Raw genomic sequence first — 21461 nt, 5'->3', positions numbered from 1 at the left:
GCGCTCGGACCAGAAGGTTTATCGCTTTGCCAGCTGTCGTCATCCGCTGCGATGGGGATAAAATTTTATCCCCCTCCAGGTGCTTGGAACCCTTCCAGGCGCTCCTATCAGGACTATAAATACAGCCCTGATCCTAGAAGCTAATTACAATACTTGTAGATGATTCCATTTGAGTTTAGCTGTGTAATTGTGAGCTTTGACTGCTGTAAGAGACTTCTCTGTCTAAAGGAAATTTTACTGAGCTTTTTAACATCTTGGATTAGCAATCATCTGATTGCAAACTAAGTAACTCCTTTTGTGCCTCAGTCTTTAGTTTACTACTTACTACTTTTTATGTAAGTGTTCATCAAGTTGTAAAGTTCGAGAAAGATTTTGTTTCTTTTATATTTGTGCAATGCAATTCACCTCCTCTTGCCGACCAAGAAGGGACCAACAAGACGAACAGTGTTGAATTCCTCAACTTGGGCAATTTGATTTGCTGAAAGAGAAAACTAGAAAAAAATGTACCAAGACTTGGTCATGAATTAGTAGTATTTGAAAAAGGAAAATATGTCGACAACTCGAGTGGTGTTGCACCAATTTTGAGTAAAATCGAACAAAAAATAATTACTTGAAAGGTAAGTTCTATCAATTTAAATAAGATACGAAAAACCAGAAAATCCATGAAAAAATGGTTCCCCGGCTTGATTGGTGGTTACACCAATTCAGAGCAAAACCTACTCTGATAACACTTGTTGGATCGAAATGCACGTGAGAGGAGGGTTGAATCATGTGGTTTTAGAAAACTAACTTTTTTCTTGGTTTTGAAATACAAAGTACGCAACGAAAATACGAATAAATACAGAAAAGATAAATTAAGTAAAAGTCATGGTTGATTTTACTTGGTTCGGAGCCTTCGACGACTCTTACTCCAAGACCCATGTCCCGCGGACCTATCGATGGGTAATCCACTAAAAATCTCCCCTAAAACCGCCAGAAGAGAGAATCGAGTACACGAGAATTTGAAGAGTGTAACAAGATACACTTTTCATTTACAGAAATTAAGTACAATAATTAAATTATCGTTACCAAACACTCTTGTAGATGGTTAGCTCGAGCTCGGTGTTTGGATGGATTCTTGATGGTAGTCGGGCATAGCAGAGTCATAGCAGGGTAGCAGCAGCAAGCAAGAAGTGCGGATCCAATAGGGGGGGGCGACATCGGCGGTCGACCCCCCTTGTCGGCGGTGGAACCCCTACTATTATGGGATTTCACCGGTGGAGATAGAGGATACCGCCTCTTGTTACTCGTAAAAATCGCCCCCTCCATGCTTAAATTCCTGGGTCCGTCACTAGCAAGAACAGTCGGAAAGTCGAACAGATGTGTAGAAGCTCGTATGGAAGTTGTTGTTTGAAGCTTGGTCAAGATGCCCTTATAAAGGGTGTGGAAGATGCCTTCCATAGCCTTGAAGGCCCCTCTAACATGAGAAATCTGACCCCAAACAACCCGATCCTTATCTGCAACGAAGTCTGAATTTTATCCTGCGAAAAGCATCTTCCATAGACTTAAAGGTGCCTTCCATAAATAGTGCGAATGCTCCTTCTATAACATGGAAGGTGCCTTGGACATTGTTCACCTGAGATCTTTTATGCTCCTTTTGCCCTGCAAGATATGCTAGTTCAACAATACAAATTATACCCTACAAGACAAAGTTTAGCACAATTTGTAATTAGATCCTGTCTCCTTGAGATTAGGATCAAGTCAGAGTTTCAATTTAGGTTTCCGAAATATACCTAAATTGGACCGACACCTACCGTCCCTTCGAACGGGGACACGTCCTCACATAGTCACTCTCTTCCAGTGACTTACCTCTGCTTACCAGATGTAGAGTTATTTCTGGAATCACACATCCGGACTTAGAGAATCAAACATCCCGACTTACCGGAATCGCACATCCGGTCTTCTCCAATCGGGAATTGCACATCCTGATCTACTGGAATCGCATATCTGATCTTCTCCAATCAAGGATTGTACATCTTGATCCTTACTAGAATCTCACATTTGGACTTTAACCAATCAGGAATAGAACATCCTGACTGGGTTTAGTCAACCCTGTACACTCTATAACAAGGTTAGCATATGATAACACCTAACTTAACTTATTTATCATTCATTAAAATTTAAATTAGACCGTTAGTATAAATTGCACCAATAGACACCTATTTTTATAGTGTGCTAGAACTCTTTCCCAATGGAAGACATTTTCTTTTCCAGCATAAGTCTTTACCTTAGAGAAGGTAGATTTTATTTTTCAACCTTGTGTCGGCTTAAGCATCGAAAGGGTAAAACTAGCATTGTTGGCCCCACTAATTTGTGTTGACATCTACCGTAGACTGCTGTTAGAGGCCAGCTTTGGTGCATAATAGGAGCTTAATTAGTTGTGTCGTACTGTTATTGGAGGCTAGTTTGGATACAAAACTATTGATATCTTAGATTGAAAGCTTGTTTAACTGTGGCAGATTGTTGCTGGAGATCAGCCTCGATGTAGAATAGAAGAAGCTCTATCAGTGCGAACTCGATTTAAGTGGTGCGGTAGAATAGGAGGCCAACAACCTTGGAGAAACAGATTTTGACCGCATCACATATAAACCTTCAACCTTAGCACACCATACCCTAAAAGTGAAATAGTAGGAGATAAAAAAAAAACTTAATTTTTTGGAATCCAATGCTTTCATCATATGCATACATTTGTCTTTTATTTAGGTCTTTTGCATAATCTTCCCCAATCTTTAGATGAACTTTTTTTAAATAAATAAATAAATGATAATTAGAGGAATATATCTACATATTGAAACATAAACTTTACATATGCACAATTTTGCAATAAATAAATAAGAAAAAAAAGAACTTGAATTTTATCCCACTTCATAAATTTGGACCACTATATAAAATACATTAAAGAGCAACAAACTTAGCTTGTTAATCAATCAATCAATCAATCAATTAGTATTATTATTTTGATTTTTTAACCTTTATTTTGAAGGCCTAATTGCATTTTTTTCCTAATGACTAATAAATTATATGCTTGTTTTAAATTATTTCCTAATTAATTTATTAATTTTATCATTATCATTTCCTTGACTCTTTATGCTTTATTTTAAAATCCTAAATGCATTCCTCCCTAATGAATAATAAACTATATGCTTGTTTTTAATTATTTCCTTGTCAATTAATTAATTAATTTTATCATTATCATTTCCTTGAATTTTTAACCTTTATTTTGAAATCCTAAATGCATTTTCCCCTAATGACTAATAAATTATAGGCTTGTTTTTAATTATTTCCTTGTTAGTTAAATATTTTTATGATTATCATTTCATCGACTTATTAACCTTTATTTTGAAATCTTAAATTCATTTCTCCCCTTAATGACTAACAAAAATAGGTCCAAAACATGAATGTACATTTAATTGGTCAAATGTTGTAGTCAAATATGTTAGGTTTAAGTAACAAGTGTGGTCATAAAACACTCAATGATGTTTATAATTTTGAGAAATTTATAGGGAAAAAAATTAATTTCACTCATTTTATGCATATAAATGACAAGGAACAAATGAAAAAAAAAAACAAAAATTGTTTAGATAGAATGTATTTTTCAATCATCTACTTAGTAAATTACTTGTAGGTGAGCTTTCACTAGCAATTTCATGGATGTTTAGCCTAATCCTTCTTCCATTCATATCAATTGATTAGTGCTTCCTTCATATAATAAATACTTTTTTTTATTGTTGGTTTTATAAGTTTAATCCAAAAAAAATTTTGTTTATGAGAGATTTGTACGTCTAATTTTGGAAGAATAATTATGTTTTTTCCCTTTAAAAATAATAGGGTAAAAAAAAATTAAAAGGACACCTTATATATTATTATTATTTATCAAAAGGGCATCTATTTATTTTTTTCTTTCCTAAATATTCTTATTCTAATATTGCTATATCTTCTTTATTTTTTTCTCGACTTTGTCGAGATTTGAACCCGTGCCCTATGATAGACTCTACTCCATACTAGCCAACTCAACCTTACCTGGGACAATTTTTGGTCAAAATAATTCCATACTATTATGGTTTTAATCAAGGTTGTTTTAATTGTAGCAAGTTTAGCCAAAACTACCATAACATGACTTAAAAAAGAAAATTTTTATAATAAAAAAATAGAATGAGATGTCCTTTTAATATTTTCTTAAAATATAGTATCCTTTTGATGATAATATATATATTTTTAAACACCCTTTTAATTTTTACCCTAATGATATATTAAAAACAATCAACATCCTCCAATATGAAAGTGCCACCAACTTTTCAACAATATATCTACTTGCCAAACACATTCCTCAATAACTAAAAACACATTGAACAAAAAATAACTAAATTCTCCTAAATTTTAATTCAATATTATTTTGTCTCTAAGTTTACCTAATTTAATAGGTGTGGACAATTGAGTTCATTATCTCCAACTAGGTTAGGTTTTCCCCATCACTCACATGATAACAATACTATACCTACCAAGAGACTTGCTTCCAATTAATAAAAGCTACTTTAATTAAACTATCTACTTTCAATTTAAAATAATTATCTCATTATATTGTGATTAGCATAGGTACAATTTGAATTAATTAATTAATTGTGTTAAAATAATGACATGAGTTTATAGCAGAATCATTGCTATTAAAATTTTAAATTGGAGCGTGCATTCAAATTGTTCCAATTATACACAAAATTTTCTCCAAATGACTTAATAAATAGTTAAATAATAATATTTCAATAAAATAAGTTATAGTAAATCATGATTTATATAACATAATACCTATGCTTAGACCTATATCTTTTGAATAATGGTGATTTAATCTCTTAGCTCTTGACTTATTTTAATCTAAGTTATGCTTAGCATAATATAATAACTTGGATCGAGCATGACCTATTGACATCTTTATTTATTTAATGGACAAAAATTAAAAGGATGTCGGTGCTCCTTAAACAAAAAAAGTAAAATAAAATAAAATAATATCAAACATATTTTTTATTTAAAAATAGTCTTATCTCAAGGTTATTATAGTAGTTAACGGAACATATTAAGATAAATTGATTACTATGTATGAAACACTTTATTTATATATATATATATATATATATATATATATATATATATATATATATATATATATATATATATATATATATATATATATATATATATATATATAGTTGTTAGCTGATACTTTTTATAAAAAAATACTCTATATATAATATTTTTCACCAAATTGAATTTAAAAAAAAAAGAAATGATTTACTTTAATACATTATAGTATCTATTCCATGGATATTACAACAACAGTAGAATGGGAATATTTTTAGGATGAGAAAAAAAATTAATATTATTTTTAATTTTTAAAAAAGAAATTCCCTTTTAACAAAAATTATAATTAGAGTTTTTATTTTAATTTTTTTACTTTTATTTATTTACCATAAATGCAAGTAATAAATCTAGTCCGTACCCTCGCCCTATCTAATAATAGAGGGAGACCAAAGTCAACCGGGTTATGGGGCCCATCCAATCCACCAATGGAATTCCAAATCTCAGCTGTCCTCTGCCGGCACGGATCCAGGCCATCGCCCCCCTCTGCATGTCTGCAGCGACCGCCGACACTCTGCTCTTCCTCTCAATTTTCCAGTCGCTCCAGCCAAAAGGCGTCAACATCATCAATGGTGGTCTCAGCTTTCACTTCTTCTTTCCTCTTTATCCTCTCCGCATTTACATCTCTACCCTCCTCTCTCTCACGCACACAAATCCGTGCACCTTTCCGTGTCGCCCCACCTGTCCATACAAAATACAAAAAGCAGAAAGAAAAGCAACCAATATCTGTAAACAATTCAATATAAATAGATAAAAAAGGCTATGTAGCTGAGCTGGCGTACCATTACTACATAGCTTCTTCACCTGTGCTTTCTTCCTCGCTGTGCATGTAGTCCTGGTGGAGTCTGCTCTTGCCCTGCTTTTCGTTCTCAGAATGGAGCTCTGAGGTCAGCAAATGGGCATTTCCTCTTTGTTTTTCTTCTTGCTGGCTTTGTTCTTGATGGTGTTTGTCTTATTGTCCTAGAGAAACTTCAAAGTTTGGATCTTTGTTGCAAGTTCTGCTTCGGATTTAGATTGTTTTTCTTTTGTGCTCCAGAGAACCATGAGTAGATTTTTTTGAGGCATGGTTGGTTCATCTGTGGAATGAGGAACCCTAAATTTGCCTTGGTGATTTTGTGAATGGTCCCTAGAACAATCATTTCTGCCATGGATGAGCTTTCAGTTGTCTTCTTGTGTCACTATTAAGCATCTCCCTTAACTGAAGGATGTTTACTTCTCTATAATAAAACCTGAAATTTGTGTTTTCTGATTCATTTAATGCCATTTGAACTAATGCATGATTGCAACACTGAAATCCTTTGTTGTGTAATAGTTAGAATGTAGGTCATTTGAGGCCTTTCTTGCAGAAATTTCCATCTGAAATGTTGGCATGTTTGTTTCAGTGTGTGATTTGAAAAATCTAACCTCAATTGAAGGTTTTCTCGAAAAATATTTCCTAGTTTTTCAGGGTTTAGCTTTACTGAAGAACACATTTAGCTGAAAAGTTACTACCGTGTGACTTTGAGGTCACGTGTTCGAATTGTGGAAATAGCATCTTGCAATGCAAGGTAAAGCTGCGTATGATAGACCCAAAGTAGTCTGATCTTTCATTGGGACCCCGCATTAGCGAAAGCTTCTTGCACTGCCCTTTAACTATCAACAAAAATATGAGCATTTGGGAGAAAAAACAACTTTCACTTCCAGCATCACACCTTTCATTGTTGATTGTGAGTGTCCCTTTGCTGTTCGTCACATTTTCTCTTCACCTTTGACTATGATTCCCTCTCTACACTCAACTACAAGCTCCTTCTTCATTCTACCATTATAGATGAGCCCCTTGCCCTCCACTATTAATTGTGAGTCTTTTTGCCACTCTTTGCCATTGTACACGAGCCTAGCTCTACCCTTCCTCTATTTATTATCGACTGTGAACCTTCTCTATCCTTTTCCCTTGCCCTTCACCTTCCTAAATTTCTCTATACTATGAGATTGTCAAAATTATATTTTTAGTCTTGAAAATGGATATCATTAACCATTCATGGATCATCATCGTCAAATTGTGGTAGTCTCAACTACTTAGAATACTTGCTCTTTTGATTAAAAGTTTTCTCGAGGATAGGACAAGTTATGGACATTGAGACATCGATGGATTACTTTGGTTGGCATGCACACTAGAAATATAACCAATCACTCATGGGCTTTCTTGTTTAATATTGTCAACCCTCTTTCATGGCATACTCAATCAAAATGGTTTCTGTGATTGTGAATCAATAAATAAAACACCTCCATTTTGAATTCTTTTCTTCTTCTGTGTGCTTTTACAGACTTGTCCAAATCATGGATAACAAGACATGGCTTTGGAAGAAGAAGTCCTTGGAAAAGAACATCGAGGTAAGAAACTATAAAAATTGCTGCTTAAATAACAAGTTTTCTATTATCTAGCTCATAACTACTTATCCTTCTTACGCTTCAAATGTGATGTACATCTAGTAATCACCGGTAGTTGAAAAAGTGATTTAATGGTTTGCATGAATTTCATTTAGAAAGAGAAGATTCTCGAGCTAGAGAGACACTTGGAAGATTTAAATGAACAACTTTCATCTATTCGCTCTGAGTCCAATGCTAAAGATGATCTTTTGACAAAGCAATCCAGAGTATCTGAAGAAGCAACTGCAGGTTAAACATTTAATCGAAATTCACATTAACATGTCTTACTTTACCCCAGAACACTTTTTTTTATGACTGTTCCCTGGCTGATTTTTAAGGATGGTGTAAAGCAGAAGCAGAAACTGCTTCATTCAAACAAAAACTGGATGATGCTGTACTCCAAAAGAAAGCTGCGGAAGAAAGAGTAGCTGATAGAGATACAGCGTTGAAAGAATGCATGCAACAGCTACATATTACTAAAGAAGATCAACAGTTCATTGTTAACAATGCTGCCTTTAAGATATCGAGAGAGCAGGAGAAGGTTCGAACATTAGAACAGAAGTTATCGGAGACAAATAAGAGGCTTACTGAGGTAGTCGTTGAAAATGGCAACTTGAATAGAATTCTAGAGGTCAAAGAAGACTTATTCAAAGAAGTAAGCGAGTCGAAATCCAAGGTAGAAGCAAACCTCACGGAAGTGTCGAGTAGGCTTGATTCATCTGAGAAACTCAATGCTTCTTTAAGGTACGAGCTATGCATGCTTCAAAAAGAGATTGAGATTCGAAATGAGGAGAGGGATTACAATAACAGATCCTCGAATGCTGCTCATAGGCAAAACCTAGAGAGTGTTAAGAAGATTGCAAAGTTAGAAACCGAGTGCCAAAGATTGCGTGTCATGGTCAGGAAGAGACTTCCGGGACCAACGGCTTTAGCTAAAATGCGGAGTGAGGTTGAAATTCTAGGTAATAATTCCACTGAAACAAGGAAGAAAAGGTTGGGTTCCATGAATGAAGATTTCAGCTTGAAGAATATTCTTCCTGATGACGACGTATCAAGCAAGGGCACCTTTTCATTTGTTGATAGACTACGCACCACTGAAGATGAGAACAAGATTCTCAAAGAATCATTGATCAAGAAAAACAATGAACTTCAGGCATCACATGCAATGTTTGCACGTACTGCAATGAAGCTATCACAGGTTGAGAAACAACTTGAAGAACTCTCGAAAGGACAAGTTTGTGAGCTAGCAAGGGGAAGTCCATTGTCTTGTGACATTCCTCTTTCATCGATTTCAGAGCATGGTGCGAATGATGACAGTGTCAGCTGTGCTGAATCGTCGGCTTCTGCTTTAGTTTCTGAGCTGGAACACTTCAGAAGTGGAAAATCAACTGCTTCATCATTCAGAAATGCCAGAATGTCAGAATTGAGTTTGATGGATGATTTTGTTGAGATGGAGAAACTTGCGATAGTCTCTGCAGACAAATATTTTGAAAGTTCATCGAGTGTGTTCGGTGATAATAATTCATGTGTGACGACTAAAGATTCTTGTGCAGGACTTGATTTATCAGAAGCAACCGGCAAGGACTTGGTTCTAGTTAAAGAAGCAAACAATGAGACGCAATTCAGGTACACTGCATTCGAAAATCACCCTAGTTGGCTTCAGGATATTCTGAGGGTCATCATACAAAAGCATCATATCGTGCAAAAAGGTTTTAGTGTCATTCTCAATGATGTTAGAGTTGCATTGGATGTCTTGAACTATAATATCGAAGGAGATCGTTTCACTAGCAAAAGCAGTGCCCAACCATGCCAGTCAAGCCTAGACGAATCAATTCGTAAACTTATTGAATTGGTTGAGGGAATTGTTCAGAAAAATACCAAAAGTAATGGACTAGGGATGCCATCTGGAGATACCAAAGCGAATGCTACTGAACAAAGATATCCTTCTGCAAATGGATATGTTGCCCGCTCATTTCTATGGGAAAATTCTGAACTTTCTGCTGTTCTACAGAATTTTATTTCGGTGTGTACTGAGTTGCTGTGCAGAAAGGTTGATTTTGAACAATTTACTGCTCAAGTAGCTTTGACTCTGGAGTGGATCGTAAACCATTGTTTTTCTCTTCAAGATGTTACAGACATGAAAGCAACAATAAGGAAACACTTGGATGCAGATGTGACTTATCCATCTAAGGAGTTGGATAAGTTAGATTCAATTGAAGAAACCGATACCACCGATGGAAGAAAAGATGAAAATGAACTCCTGAGGTATAAGATCATGAGTATGGATTCAAGGAGGAAGGATTTGGAGGCAGTGCTAAAAACATCCACCGATAAGAATGAAACACTGATGGCTCAACTTAGGAAGTCAGAAGTGAGCATCACCAATTTACAGCTAGAATTTGCTACTCTTAAAGAATCGAAGGGGCAGATTGAAGACCAGATCATAAACCAAAAACTTATTAATGAAGATCTTGGGACACAGCTTTCAATTGCAAAGACTGAATTGAAAGAGGCATATCAAAAATTCTCATCCCTTGAAGTTGAACTTGAAGAAAAAAGCAATTGCTGTGAGGAATTGGAGGCAGCATGTCTCGAATTGCAGCTTCAAATTGAAAGGTGTGAACAATTTTCCAGTTTTTGAGTTTTGTTCTAAATAGTCTTGTGACTAAATTAACCTTCTAAAATTTTCAATAATGTAGCAGTGCTGCATCCAAGGAAGCTCCAAAGTATGTCCTGCAACAAGAAGAAAAGCAAATCCAGGCAGTAAGGATAATGGATCATGGTTCGACAATCACTTGAATTGTTTTTCAGCTACTTATTACACTATGATCATGCAGGACTGTGATATTGCTGCTGCTTCTGAAAAGCTTGCGGCTTGTCAGGAAACGATTGTAAACCTGGGGAAACAGTTGAAAGCATTGGCCTCACCACAAGATGCACCTTTATTCGACAAGGTCATATCCACTCCTGCCGCTGCAAAATCCAAACGCCGAATTCAGTTAGTTGATCATATGAGAGCAGAGGATCAGGTAACATTGCAATCTCCAAACACAAAGGAAATTATATGCGCTGAACCACCGAAACCACCAACAACTGCAACTTCTAAGACGCAACACTCGCACGAAGGTTCAGCAAAAAGTATCATGAATCTGTCACCAGTGAAGTCACCGGCTAGCAATCATAGAGGTGGAACTAGTGCCGAAAGGCTTATGATTGTACCAAAGAAACAAAAAGGAGGGGGTATGTTCCTGAGGAAGCTTCTTCTGCGACGAAAGAGAGAACGGCGAGAACCTCGATGCTATGATTTAGCTCACAAATAACAGAAAGTAGCTTTGGCTGCAAGTGCTGCTTTTGAAGATTGTAATAAGGGAGAAGGAACTAGGTGAGGTGTTTGTAGGTAGAATTGGTGGTTCCTTTATTTCTAGTTTGGTCGATGTCGTGTAATGCTCTATGTAATTTTTTCCATTTTGGTGTAACTCTAATAATATTATTCTGTTGAATAAGAGTGAAATCTTTGTTACTTGATAATGACAGTGTAACTTATCAGCTGTTGAACTTGCAAATCATGCTCATGCTAATTTTTCTATTAATTGTGTTGATTCTGATCGCTGAAGAGAAGGGCTTCTAAATATCTGAAGAACTTCAGTGAAGCAATGCTCCTTAATTTTCATCTTAAAGCTGAGATTTTGATTATTTTTTTGTCAAAGATGATGATGAACTCCATATTATTTCATTTATTTGGCATTTTAGGTGTCTTCACACCTCTTGGTAAAATTATTTCTAATGTTAAATATAAATAATTATCTCAAACCACTCTCTTTGATATCTATCATGGCAAGTGCTCTCGACGAGTAACTGAGTGTCTGTCCTTTTTCATGTGTTATTCAACTATCTAAAACTAGTAGCTATCTGTGATTTACCTTTTCCATGTTGACCTGTTGGGAGTGAGCGAATTGCTTTTTGCCACTATGATGACAAGTGCTCTTAGTAGCCAGATGTCTGTCTTTCCCTATGAGCTATTCAACTTTTGAGACTAATAACCACGCATGATTTACTTTGTTCATGTTGACCTGATGAGGATGGGCTGGGAGTGAGTGAACCGCCTTGCCACTATGATGGCAAGTGCTCTAGATGATTTACAGACAAACTACTCAAAATCTCCATGGGGTTCTGGTAATGTTCACTCTTGTGATCAGGAAAGGCAAAAGACCCTCAAACCATCCGTGTTTTCTCATCATACCGGCTATGCCGGCGAGTTTTCTCTGTCTGTCTCTCCGTCAAGACATTTACAAAGCCTGTAAACTTTCTCGAACCTCAATTGTTGCTCTTGAGTAATCTGCCACATTCAAAGGTATACCTATTCCTCTGGCTACAATATGAGCGTCATATCTAAATGCCACAAATGGAAACTTCAATTGCTGAACATTTTCATATACAAAATGGATTGCCAAAGATGGTTTTTTTTCTTATTTTCACATTAGCATTACACCAGCACTCGCAGCAAACAAATTGATATGAATGGAGGGAAAAAGCAAAATATTAGGAATTGACAATGTGTTGCCATATGCTATTCGACAACACAAATGATAGAATGAGTCACTATGTAACACCAAACAGATGAAAACATGATGAATTAATATCACAAGCCTGCTGAAACCAGTCCATGCAAGGTGATGATACCAATCACAACATTGCGGTCATCGACAACAGGTAAGAATTGCACGGCAGAAGGGGGCGATTCCATCCTCTCCATTGCCTCGACAGCCATAGCTTCTGGGCTGATTGATCTTGGGTTCCTGTTTCAGAACTTCTTTAATCAGCATGGTAAAGCAAACCATCAGAACAGTCGTCGATAAAAGAAGATAATATCCATATAAGCAGCTAAAGGGATAATAATTCAGAAAGTTGAGAAAAACATCATTAAATATTCAAGAACATTAGTAAAGAGAAAATACCTGTTGCACATCTCGCCAACCGTGAGGTTGAAGATGGCTGCACCATATGCCTTGAGTGTGCGCCGCAGATCACCATCAGTAAAGGTCCCGATCAGATGAAGCATCTCATCAACAACAAGCAAACACCCACATCCTTTGCTTGTTAATTCTGTTAACTGTTCCATTATCATGTCTTGTTCCTTGCACAATGGAAGATCTTCTTTCTTCTTCATCACATCCCTCACCTGCGTATGGATGGGAGAAAGATTCAAAATTGGTTTTAAGTGTGATCGAAACGTGCCTCAGCAACTCAAGTGTCGAAGTTCCTAGTTAGTTGAAACTGTTGAAGTATAGTGTGAAAACTTATCATGTAGCCATAGATGCATGCGACCAAGATGTTTTTTAGCTCCATTTCTTGGTAGACAACACTGAGGCAAGACACTTCTTGCCGAATTCCGACCTCACATTGGATAGGTTGAATTAGAAATGGTGTAATTGAGATGTTTGAGCATGATTTCTCAGGTTATTGACTCTAGGAGGGTCAAAATTACTATGTAAGCATGTAAAACAATGGGAGCTCCTAACAAAAAGTACTTAATTGGCGATCTACATTTTAATATAAACAAAGAACAGATCAAGCTAGCGATAAATATATAACTCTTCTAAATGCATGTGTTATGTATGCCTCAATTTTCTTTCAAGAAAAGAGGTGGATTTGCATTTTTGGAAACGAATGGATTAAATTTTCCAACAAAAATCTGATTTTCATCTGTTGAACAACAAAATGAGCACACCAGATCGGAGTTTACCTTGAAGATGAGGCTTTTCCCAATCTTTCCCGCAGGGTGGTTCCTAGCATACTGCTCTTTGGTGAGACGCCTGGCCGCCATTAGGGCAGCAACAATAGTGTCCCCAAACACCATCTGTATCGACGCCGAGGTGACTGGAGCAAGGCCGAAGGGGCAGAGCTCGCGCTGGAGGGGAAGGTGCACATTGACGTCGCAGAGATCTGCAAGGGGATTGCCGGAGCCCACGCTGGCGGAGGTGAGGGAAAGGAGACGCACGCCCTTTGCACGGGCGCAGGGAGCAAGGACGAGAAGCTCCTCTGAGGCGCCGGACTTAGAAATGAGAACGAGGAGGTCCCCTGGGAAGACGGCGCCGAGGTCTCCGTGGAGGGCGTCAACGGGGGAGAGGAAGGCGGCACGAGCAAAGCCGAGGGAGGCGATGGTCTGAGCGAGCTTTTGGGCGACGATGCCTGACTTCCCGACGCCGGAGAAAAAGATGGCGCCGGGTGCGTCGAGGAGGGCCTGGGCGAAGTCCGCCGCCTGGGCGATGTCGAGGTGGTCGAAAAAGTGCTCCATGTGGAGACGCTGCGCCTGGAACAGGCGGCCGAGCTCTGCCGCATCGATCTTGACGCAGGATCTGGGAACATCCATCGGCAGGGGAGGTAAAGATCCCATCTTTGGGCGTCTTCTTGTCTCGCCGGAGGTCGCCGGAGAAGAGCAGAGGTCCAGATTTCTTATTGCCAAAGCAGGAGACTCCAAGTCCTATTTATTTTCCAGAAAAACCGCACGCTGAAAAAGTTTTGTCCCAAAGTACCCTCGAATCTCATCAGAAGCTGGACCGTGGCTACCGACATCGTTAAACCTATAGCAAGAAAGGTAATGTCCTGGGTTGGATAAACATTGTAGCATAACCGAGGGAGATTAAGTGGAAGTGGGTTTAAATATCACGTGATCGATGGCGATCGGCGAAATGTAGGGACCTGGTTTTGAGGATCTCGTCCAACGAAGCTTGTAAAAGGTCGGCGAATTTCTCGCTACACTCGTCGTACGTTATGGACCCCACTTTGAAAACGTGAATCCGTTAGAGATGCTTGAATTTTCATAACTTAGATGCTGTTGTGGTTGGAGAGGATCCAGTCTGTTGTGTCGGTGGCGAGTGACAGCTCGGGAGCATGACGCCATGGCCCAACTCGCTGCGAGATGACACGGCAGCACTGCTGGCACTCCTTTGACGCTTGCTTACTTGGAGGGGGAGAGGAGCTGAAGACGTGAAAGGAAGAGTGGGAGGAGGGAGGGAGGGAGGGAGGGAAAGAGAGGGGAAAATATTATTTACTAAATCACTCTTTCATTTAGAACACCTATATTAATTATTTTATCTAAAAATTTTATCTTAAATTTTAAATTGAGTAGTTAAAAATTTTTTTACATTAGCTATCTATCTATTTCTTAAATTTAGATTTGATAAATAGTGATTCTCTAAATTTAAGGAATAAAATCACTACCCTAAAAATAAAATAATATTTCTTTTTAATGTCTCTCCTTCCACTTATTCCATAAATATAATAATAAAAAATTAGAAGAAAGAGAAGAAAATAATAAAAATTTAAGGATGGTAGAAATTTTAGGATAGTTGATGTAGTGTGTAGTGAAAAGTGATTATTTAAATTTAATAAAGTGAGTCATTTATCCTAAATTTTAGATATAGTAATAAGAAAATTGATGTGGATGATCTTAGAAATCAAATCTCCATGATATATTTCTTCGAAAAATAAAACTCCTTCCATTTAGAGAAATCACTTCATGAGAGATGTTTAGAACGTGCCAATCTTTTATCATGTAAATGAATCGAATATTTATGAGTAAATATTATTAATAAATGTCAATTTATGAATTATATTTATTAATAAAATTTTAATTAAATTTATAAATAGATAATGGTCTTAAAATAAATAAATAAATAAAAATTATAATATTAAGCTGACTAATTGATAATATAAAATATTTAAACATGGTACTCAAGCCAAATTCAAAACAATCTCAAGCTAAAGAAAAAAACAAAGGGAGAGGGAATGGATCAAAATTGTTCACCTAATGAAAAGAAAGGGGGTAAAGGAATCCTTATCTATCAATGGTTGTTTGCTTGCCTGCCCTGCGATGCACACCCACATTGCTGTCTGATTCTATCTTCCTCGTTGGTGAAGACTAATTCAAAGTCCTCTTTACAGGTAGTAATTGGGTCAAGTCGTCCGTGACTTAGCCTGAGATGATGGCTCTTGTTTGACATGGCTTGAGAATAATTGGGCTGTGCCATGTGAGGCCCAACTTGGTCGATGGGTCGGCTTGGCTCGTGGGTTGGGACCAAGGATGATTTGAAAAAGGGTATGCATGCAAAGCTAGCCCAATTGTGTAACTAATAGTATTTTGAACAACTAGAACTCTAAAAGGATCAAAATAATTTATTTTGAATAATAATAATAAATTCAGTAAGTTATAATTTATTCGGCCCCATAGAATTTTCTGAAAGTGCTCAATTTTAAAAAAAAAATCTTATAAATTTATCATAATTTATAATTGAATTATGGATAATTGAGTGACAATTTAGATGATCTATCATTGTACCATATCTAAGAGCATTTTATGTGAATAAAATAATTAATTAATTTTGATGACGTTAAACTTAGGATGACTCAGTCCTATAAAAAATTTCCACCAGCCATATAAAAATCAAAAAGTGCTTATCATCAATAACTTAAAATCTCACTTATCGTTGCACCATAGCCCGGTATACGTTAGTTTTAATAAAAACAATTGGTTTAGGTGGTACATATCTTGATCATATTAAACTGCCACGTGGGGCTGCGGCCTCAGTTGCTGACGCTGACGATATATACAAAAGAAAATTATTCACATGGGGCGGCTTAAGCCGCCAAGGAGAAGAGCTGGTTTTTACTTAAGAGAGGATTAAATGATCGGTCCTAGATTTTGAAGCTCCAGTAAAAAAAATCTTTCAATTTGTAGAAAAAATAATAAAATTGATATTATAAAATAATTTCATTACAGAACAGATAACTTAAATTTATTTTTAAAAATTTTAGAGTTTAAGTCGGTCAAGAAGGAAGAACAGGCAATTCGTGAGTTTTTTTTACACTAGTTTTATAAAAAAATATATATCAAAATATTTTAAAATTTATAATTTTAAAAATATTTTTTATAAAAAATCATAATATTTTAAAATTTATAATACATTGGTTATGCGAAACATAACATCCATCCATCAAAAGGTTCGCCGAAAGTTAAGTAACGCGCGAGGTCCTTCTTATATCTATGTTATCATGGGATCTCATAAAGAAAATAAAATATAGAAATGATAAGAAATGAAGTAAAAGTAGATGATAGTTTCTGATACGGTTGATAATACAGGGGCCCAAGAGAAAAGGGTTAGAAAAGTCAAGACCATATAGCGGTCAAAAGTCAAGAGGACGTGGCGGTCAATAGTCAGGGTGATTCAGCAGTCAATGATCAGTTTGGCTAGGCAGTCAAAGGCAAGCATGTGGGGTAGTCAGAGGCCAGGCGGATTTGTTGATCAAGGAGGCAAAGTAGTCGAAAGACAAGGGGAGACGACAGGCGGAACACCGGGTATAGGTCAGGAGCGGCAGAGCTGGGTAGAGACAGCCCGACTTGCAGGTCTGCGACTCGAAGGCCCGGAAGCGCAAGCCATAAATCAAAGGTCAGGAGCAGCAGAGCTAGATAGAGACAGCCCGACTTACAGGTCTGCGACTCGAAGGCCCGGAAGTGCAAGCCACAAATCAAAGGTCGGAAGCGACAGAGCTGGGTAGAGACAGCCCTACTTGCAGGTCTGCGACTCGAAGGCCCGGAAGCGCAAGCCACAAATCAAAGGTCAGGAGCGGCAGAGATAGGTAGAGACAGCCCGACTTGCAGGTCTGCGACTCGAAGGCCCGGAAGTGCAAGCCACAAATCAAAGGTCGGAAGCGGCAGAGCTGGGTAGAGACAGCCCGACTTGCAGGTCTGCGACTCGAAAGCCCGAAAGCGCAAGCCACAAATCAAAGATCGGAAGCGGCAGAGCTGGTAGAGACAGCCCGATTTACAGGTCTGCGACTCGAAGGCCCGGAAGTGCAAGCCACAAATCAAAGGTCAGAAGCGGCAGAGCTAGGTATAGACAACCCGATTTGCAGGCCTGCGACTCAAAGGCCCGGAAGTGCAAGCCACAAATCAAAGGTCAGAAGCGACAGGGCTGTGTAGAAGCGGCTCGGTCTGCAGGTCTGCGACTTGAAGGCCCGGAAGCGCAAGCCACGAATCAAAGGTTGGAAGCAGCAGGGCTGTGCAGAGATGGCTCTGTCTGCGGGTCTGCTACTCGAAGAGCCGGAAGGGCAAGTCATAAGTCACAGGTCAGAAGCGACAGGGCTGCGTAGGGTCAGCCCGATTAACAAGTGGCGTTTAGAGGCGAGATCTGGTCGAGGGGTGCGAGGTAGATGCCGACCGCGATAAATAGGATGAGCCAAGCTGTGCGGGAATGGAAGGATCACAATTGACCGTCAAGGTTAATCATCACATACCAGTGAGATGTGCGAAGGCGGAGGTTTCTAAAGGAGAAGATGCTCTCATGACCAATAGCGGTCTGACAGGTGTCCCTCACTACAAGACAAAGTCCATGTGTAAAGGCGGAGGTTCCTAAACAGGAAGATGCCTTCACGACCAATAGCAGCACGACAGGTGTCCAGGACTACACGACAAAGGCCAGCGTCTAACGTTTTCTGACAGGAGGGCAGGTTCTAGAAGGAGGCGGGTGCATAAAAAGGAGGAGATTTCTCGTACGCGGGTACGCGCACTCTCGTCATTCTTTCCTTTCACAACTTTTCTTTTTCGACTCTCTCTGTTTCTTTTGGGGAAAAAGGGACCTGACTTGAGCATCGGAGGGTCTGATCCGGGGACTTTTTCTCTGGGTTCTGGTCTCTAACGTGAGGAGGGGGATTGTCTGATTGTGCGCAGGGTCCTGCAGCAGCGTCAGCCACCCGTGGGAGCCGGATCACCTACGACTTTCCGTCAACAACCAGACCACCACGACCAGTCTCCGTCTGATTCAGCCTTCGGACGGGATCAGTTTCCTTAGAGTTCTCCTCCCCTTATCTTATATAGGATGAGAAGTTTCAAAGGACACATTATGCATGCATAGAAGCCCAAGGAAGTGAGGGACGCACCTCCCTGAAGGGTTCCATTGTAACTGCTGTCGTTTGACACATTATGATAACTGTCGTGTTTCTTTGCATGCAGGGAGGTTGGACTAGCGGCAAGTCAGGAGGTCGGATTACTCCGCAGATCGACAGGCCAGGAGGTCGGTCGGCATATTGAGAAATCGATCGGGTTGACAGGTTGCACAGGCCAATTTAGGCTAACTCGACAACTTGAGGTGGGGCCACGTAGGTGCATCTGACCTGTAACTAACTAGATACCGACCGTATCAATTGTCAATTGATGGATTAAGATAATTAACACTCAAATATCTGCTATCCTTTGTTAAAACTATACTTGTATTATATGCGACTACTTCTTGTCATTTTCTTAATTAATAAAGAGGAAAGATATGTCAAGGGAAAAATTTAAGAAAATACTGATATATAAATTTATGGTCCATCATTTCACTGTTTTAGGTCCCATCATTTTATGATTTTATTCTTAAGTATTTCTTGATTTTTTTTTTCTCCTGTACATATCATTTTTCATTAATAAGTTCCCAACATTTAAGTAAAAGATGCAGCAAACGGATTTCTCGAGGAGGCAAACAAAACTATGTTCCGGCATGCACAGATGGAGTGAATGAATTTCTTGCTCCTTTCAATTCAACCTTAACGGCTAATTAAATTTTTCTTGACCAAAAATGTGATTGAGTCAGCATCCATATCTAGATCATCCCTCAAACTTCAATTCTAATTCCACTGAACAAAACTTATACGAAAGGATTCTTTATAAAGTTTTCTATAAAGCCTATATTTCATTAGCGTCTTAGATTGGTTCAGACTTTAATCCGACATCTCTAAAGGGGACCTTACCTTATTAAATAAAATCAAAAGATTTTTTGTGTGTAGATTTTATTTGTTTTAGCATCTTTGATCAACCATGCAAAACCTTAATCTAATTGCAATCGTACTTCTCTTCCTCCTCTATCAAGAAGGTCAAGGAACCCGAATAATAGATTATTCCACTATATACACGAGAAGAAGAAATTAAAAGATGGAAATATTTGAAAAGCCAAGAGTGCATATCTTCATCTTTTGGTCATACTTTTCCAACTCCCTTGCCTATAAATTTAGTTGCCATCACCTCCATCAAGAGCAAAGAAATAGACTTGCTATTTTCTGAATAATTTTAGCATTTTTGCTTTGAGTAATCGATGAAAATGGCTTTGGCAAAGAGCTCAGTGGTGGTGGTGGCGGCCATGGTGATGGTTGCCCTAGTTTCATCTGTTGCTGCGGTGCCTGGAATTGCAACCTTCTACACTCCTCCTTATACTCGTTGAGCACCTTTAATTTAACCTATATATTTAATTGATTAACAATTCTTGGTTTTTCTTTTTCTAAGACTACTACTACCACCTTCATTGTCGATCGAACTACTATATATGACTAACCCGTTTGGGTGTGGTTTATAGCTTCCTCGTGCTTTGGCTTCGAAGATAGAGGCGTGATAATAGCTGCAGCGGGCGGTGGTATATGGGATAACCGCGCGGCTTGTGGGAGAAGATACAGGGTGAGCTGCACTGGTGGAACTAATGATGTTCCAAACCCTTGTAGGAGTGGCAGCGTCACTGTCACCATCGTCGACTTTTGCCCGGGATGTGCAAGCAGAGGGGTTACCATGGACCTTTCTCAGGAAGTTTTTGCTAGGATTGCTAATCCTGATGCCGGAAGGATCCGAATTGATTATACTCGGTATATTTATCTCAATTTTGAGTTTTTATTTATATGTATGTATATATATTTAATTTTATTTTACTTATTGTTGTTTATGATCTTGTTTCTTGTAGGGTGTAAGGAGAGATGAAAACATACAACTAAATAAGGATGCAGCAAGACTCCAGACTCTTAAATAAGGAGGCATCAAGACTCCAAACTCTTAATAGATACATGGAAAGGCATCTCACCAGAGTTGCTTTATATGTATAATATTTGTATTTTAAAGGATGTGTGACCTTTTTCCTTGAATTTGGATCAATAAAAAAGTGGAGATTAAGGATGATCGATACCAGGACCCGGGCACAAACGAGATTTTTAAACTTCAATTCTCTTGCTAATACTTTAGCAGCGAGGTTATAAAATAATTAGCAACGGAATACAAACCTAAAAGAAATGTTTTTTTTTCCCTCTTCTCTATTAACAGCAGAGAAAAAACCTTTTATAGATCTTTTAGAATTACACCGAGGCTTCCAAAATGAGAATGAACAATAAAGAACAGAGGTTTTGTGATGTGTCAACAAGTATTCTTGATTAGTTATGGATTCTTGATCATGGATATCAAGAATAGAGGTTTTGTGATGTGTCAATAATTCACAGCCCTTTCCAAATATTTTATGGCGTCTTATCTCAAATTCAAATTTTGAAGTTGTTACGTTGTGCAGACATCCATCAGTTGATGGATTCACTACAGTCATCATTTAATTCTTCCATTGTGCTTCTGGTAAAAAGATTATTCGCTCGTCCTAGCGTCTCTGTCAATCCGTCCCTAGGTTAACATGGAGGAGATAAATTATGGATGACATGAGGGAAGTCATACTCGGACGCGCCGAGTTTCAATCCCAAGATCTCATATGACAACACCTCATGTCTCAACTACTGCATCGCTCCGAAAGAATAGTTGCATATTCCATTAATGATTCTATTTGAATTAGTTTATCGTAGAATCAATTGACTTGAATAGATATCAATTATCTTCTCACCCAAACAGAAATACTTTATTTATTTGCTCTCGATTTTTTATCAATTGAATCACACAGCAAGGAAAACAACGATTAGCGACCGAAATTTCGATCGCTAATCAGTTGCTAAATGTATCTAGCGATCGTTTACCATCGAAAATTTTAATCATTTTTTTTGCCGCTAACATCATTTAGCGATGAAATTTATTTCTCATTGCTAAACATAACAACAGAATTTAATTT

General features: G+C 38.0%; 3 protein-coding genes across 5 annotated transcripts; 2 read left to right on the top strand and 1 right to left on the bottom strand.

Annotated features, from left to right (window-relative positions):
* Positions 1-5901: 5901 nt before the first annotated feature.
* LOC122014733 (filament-like plant protein 7) lies at positions 5902-11100 on the top strand. Of its 3 annotated transcripts, none has more exons than XM_042571122.1 (6): positions 5902-6053; positions 7470-7536; positions 7689-7821; positions 7926-10188; positions 10272-10335; positions 10410-11100. In XM_042571122.1, the coding sequence occupies exons 2-6, from the start codon at positions 7483-7485 to the stop codon at positions 10890-10892; spliced, it is 2997 nt and encodes a 998-aa protein (XP_042427056.1). In that variant the 5' UTR covers positions 5902-6053; positions 7470-7482; the 3' UTR covers positions 10893-11100. The 3 variants fall into 3 exon arrangements, with proteins under 3 accessions (XP_042427056.1, XP_042427055.1, XP_042427054.1); XM_042571121.1 differs by having other exon boundaries at positions 7911-10188; positions 10275-10335; XM_042571120.1 differs by having other exon boundaries at positions 5903-6053; positions 7911-10188.
* Positions 11101-12016: 916 nt separating this feature from the next.
* Positions 12017-14041, bottom strand: LOC122017466 (probable arabinose 5-phosphate isomerase). Its single transcript, XM_042575090.1, has 3 exons — positions 13316-14041; positions 12528-12751; positions 12017-12368 (listed from the first exon to the last, which is right to left on the bottom strand). The coding sequence occupies exons 1-3, from the start codon at positions 13964-13966 to the stop codon at positions 12212-12214; spliced, it is 1032 nt and encodes a 343-aa protein (XP_042431024.1). The 5' UTR covers positions 13967-14041; the 3' UTR covers positions 12017-12211.
* A 5594-nt stretch (positions 14042-19635) lies between these two features.
* On the top strand, positions 19636-20544 carry LOC122016695 (EG45-like domain containing protein). The gene is made up of 3 exons (XM_042574077.1): positions 19636-19818; positions 19956-20235; positions 20331-20544. The coding sequence occupies exons 1-3, from the start codon at positions 19698-19700 to the stop codon at positions 20335-20337; spliced, it is 408 nt and encodes a 135-aa protein (XP_042430011.1). The 5' UTR covers positions 19636-19697; the 3' UTR covers positions 20338-20544.
* The last annotated feature ends 917 nt before the right edge of the window (positions 20545-21461 follow it).

The sequence above is a fragment of the Zingiber officinale genome, chromosome 8B (assembly GCF_018446385.1).
Source record: "Zingiber officinale cultivar Zhangliang chromosome 8B, Zo_v1.1, whole genome shotgun sequence".
Taxonomy (NCBI): Eukaryota; Viridiplantae; Streptophyta; class Magnoliopsida; order Zingiberales; family Zingiberaceae; genus Zingiber; species Zingiber officinale.
This window is presented reverse-complemented; position numbering and strand designations above follow the sequence as displayed.